The 2,856-nt window shown below is 56.7% G+C and overlaps 1 protein-coding gene across 1 annotated transcript; it reads right to left on the bottom strand.

Annotated features, from left to right (window-relative positions):
* Positions 1-781: 781 nt before the first annotated feature.
* Positions 782-2,287, bottom strand: LOC123153001 (aspartic proteinase CDR1-like). Its single transcript, XM_044572335.1, has one exon. The coding sequence runs from the start codon at positions 2,285-2,287 to the stop codon at positions 782-784; it is 1,506 nt and encodes a 501-aa protein (XP_044428270.1).
* Between the last annotated feature and the right edge of the window lie 569 nt (positions 2,288-2,856).

The raw sequence follows: 2,856 nt of genomic DNA on the forward strand, positions 1-2,856 counted from the left end.
CCCCCAGTCCCAGACCCCTTGTGGGCTCAAAAGCATTCGGCAACACGCTAGAACATTTGACCGAAAAGGTGACTGATTTGACACATATCATCACCCAGTTTATCCACTTTTGGTCAAACCCAACTGCCTCAGTACCCCCAGTCAACCCTATCATAGGCTTTAGCCAAATCCAACTTGTAAGAACAGTGGGTATCTCGCTGATTGTTGCTATGTTGTTTTTTTGTTGCGGTTTTGTTTGCAATGCAGCATGTGCATTGGAGTTTGTTGCCCTAGAGACCACTGAAGGAGGAATGTAGCCACCATCTTTGTGCATACGTAGTGAGGTATCATATTTTTCTTAATTCACAAACAAAGTATCATATTTTTCTTTTGATGTATTATTAGGAGGGAGTGCGCATGTCAATACAACCGCGGGGTGTGGGGGTGGGTGGGGGGTACGGAGAACAATTTTCAGTCCCGAGACTTGATTATGTCTCAGTCGATGCTATATTCATTAGATCTTATGTCGAGATTCATGGATTTTTTTCTTTTCTGTTTTTTTCTTTCGTACATGTTATAGCACTTGACTAAGACTTGGTTAAAATCTCAGTCGACTGAGATCTAGCCACACCCTTTTTTGTACTATTTGTTTTTGTTTTTTTAGAATGTTTGTTTTGGTTTCACAATGTTGATGCACGCGGCCACAAGAAAATAAACATCCCCTCGTCTGAAAATACCAACTGCTAGTAACGGTGATCATTTTCAAAGAAAAAAAATAAGCAGACGGTTTACAGATTTATGGCTACACGCCTACACGGAGCCGCTCATGTGCGGGTGCGGGGGCGGGTGCGCGGGAGGGGGCATGTGCCGGGGCGGGGGTGGGTGCGCGAGCGTGGGCATGATGGGCCGGTGCGGGCGCGTGGCCGTGGCCGCGGCCGTGGTGCGACCTCGCGCAGTCGGCTGCGGCGAAGGTGACGGTGCGCTTGTCGAGGTCGTACCCGACGTGCATGTTCTGCTGCGCGATGTTCCCGATGATCGACGTCGGAAGGCGCTCCGACGCCGGCGCAATCGCCAGGCACAGGGTCTCCGCCTGCACCACCACGAACGTGTTCAACGGCTTCAGCGTCACCGTCGCACCGCCGCCCAGCCCCAGCTTCACGTCGGGGATCTTCGCTGCGATCTGCCCCTCCTTTAGCCCGCTCACGTTGTAGCACAGCGGCAGCTCGAGGTCCTCCGGCGGCGGGGCCTTCGGGAGCTTGACCCGCCCGGCCAGCTCCTTCACAAGCGGGTCTAGCAGCGCCTTGTCGAGGAACGTCAGCGTCGTGCCGGAGTCGACGATGGCGGGGGTCTGGCGCGGCGCCCTGTAGGTCGCGCTGCCGACCTTGACGGACGCGAGCTCGATGGTGTAGTAGGTCCTCACCCTGGACGGGATCAGCGGCGTCGTGGCCGCGCCCGGCTCCGTCACGGCGGCGCGGGCGCCGAAGTTGAGCGCGGAGGAGGCGTTGATGGAGTAGGGCACGAGGCAGTAGGAGAACCTCCGGCCGACCGAGGCGTGTGCGCCGAGCTGCGTGACGAGGGAGAGGTTGGTGTTGCCGAGGCCGACGAGGCTGTCCCCGATGAAGGAGCCGACAAAGTTCGTGCCGCAGCCGAAGTTGACGTTTGGCACGCGCGTCGTGCGGTCGCCGCAGCGGGCGCCGGGGGCGTCGGCGAAGGTGAAGGTCTCGGTGGAGAGGAGGCCGCTCGTCGCCGAGCCGTCGCCGTAGTAGTAGTAGTAGGTGCACTTGTCGCCGCCGGCGCAGGACGAGTCCGGGAGAGCGCGGCACGCGCCGGAGTCGCAGCCCACGAGGCGGTACGTCTTGGACTTGGAGGGGTCGAACACGACGCCCGGCCGCGGCGGGGGCGATGGCGCGTCGCCGGCAAACGCCGGGCCAGGACCGTGGGCTCCCTTCTTGCTGCAGTTGAGCCAGATCAGGTCGCTGCCGGTGTCGGCGATGGCGAGCAGACGGGTGGGCGGCGTGCCCACGTTCACGGCCATCAGGTACTCGAACGGCGTGGAGGTGAGCTCAGACACGACGCCGTGGGCCGACGGTGCGTCGGCGCGGGCGTAGGAGCGCGCGAGCGCCTTGACCACGCGCCCGTGCGCGGTGAGCGAGGGATCGTGGAACGGCGACCCGACGGAGTCGCGGTGGATGAACTCCACACTGAACCCATCGCCGCCGTACGCCGTGCAAGCGCACAGCTGCGCCGTGAGGACGACGCCGACGCCGACGAGCAGGAGAGCGAGAGATACCCTCGTCGTCGCAGCCATTGTGACCTAGTGGAACTCAACTCCCAAGGATCGGTTGCTGCTGCTGTTATGCAGAGTAGACAAGTATATATAAATAGGGGAATTTGCCAAAGTAATTAATGGCGAGATGAATTGGGCAAGTCAGGATATATATGTGATATGAAGTGCTGATTGTTGACGAATACTCCCTCTGCCAGCCCGCTGCGTAAATATGCGCATTTAATTATCTTCTGCACCAAGTATATGGAATTAAGGGTAGATTCCATGTATTGGAGAGCTGGAGAGGAGGAGGAGATCATCTTGTGCGTGAAACTGAAGATTTTGCTATTAATTCCTGATAAAAGATTACTTGCCAAGGCTGGCAGTGATTGATTGTTGTCAGTATGTCAAACAGTAAATCTTTGAGAAACGGCAAGGGATTAAACAGACATTTATTTTCTCCCCTTTCTTAAGCTTCCATTTGTTCTACCCCTCAGTGATTCCATTCCATCCATCGCTTCTCAGCAAAATATATTACAACAAACATCGTGCGTACCCCCAGGTTAACAGTTGCGCTCTCAACTTCTGAAGTATCCGTGCAACGCTAGCAC

The sequence above is a fragment of the Triticum aestivum genome, chromosome 7A (assembly GCF_018294505.1).
Source record: "Triticum aestivum cultivar Chinese Spring chromosome 7A, IWGSC CS RefSeq v2.1, whole genome shotgun sequence".
Taxonomy (NCBI): Eukaryota; Viridiplantae; Streptophyta; class Magnoliopsida; order Poales; family Poaceae; genus Triticum; species Triticum aestivum.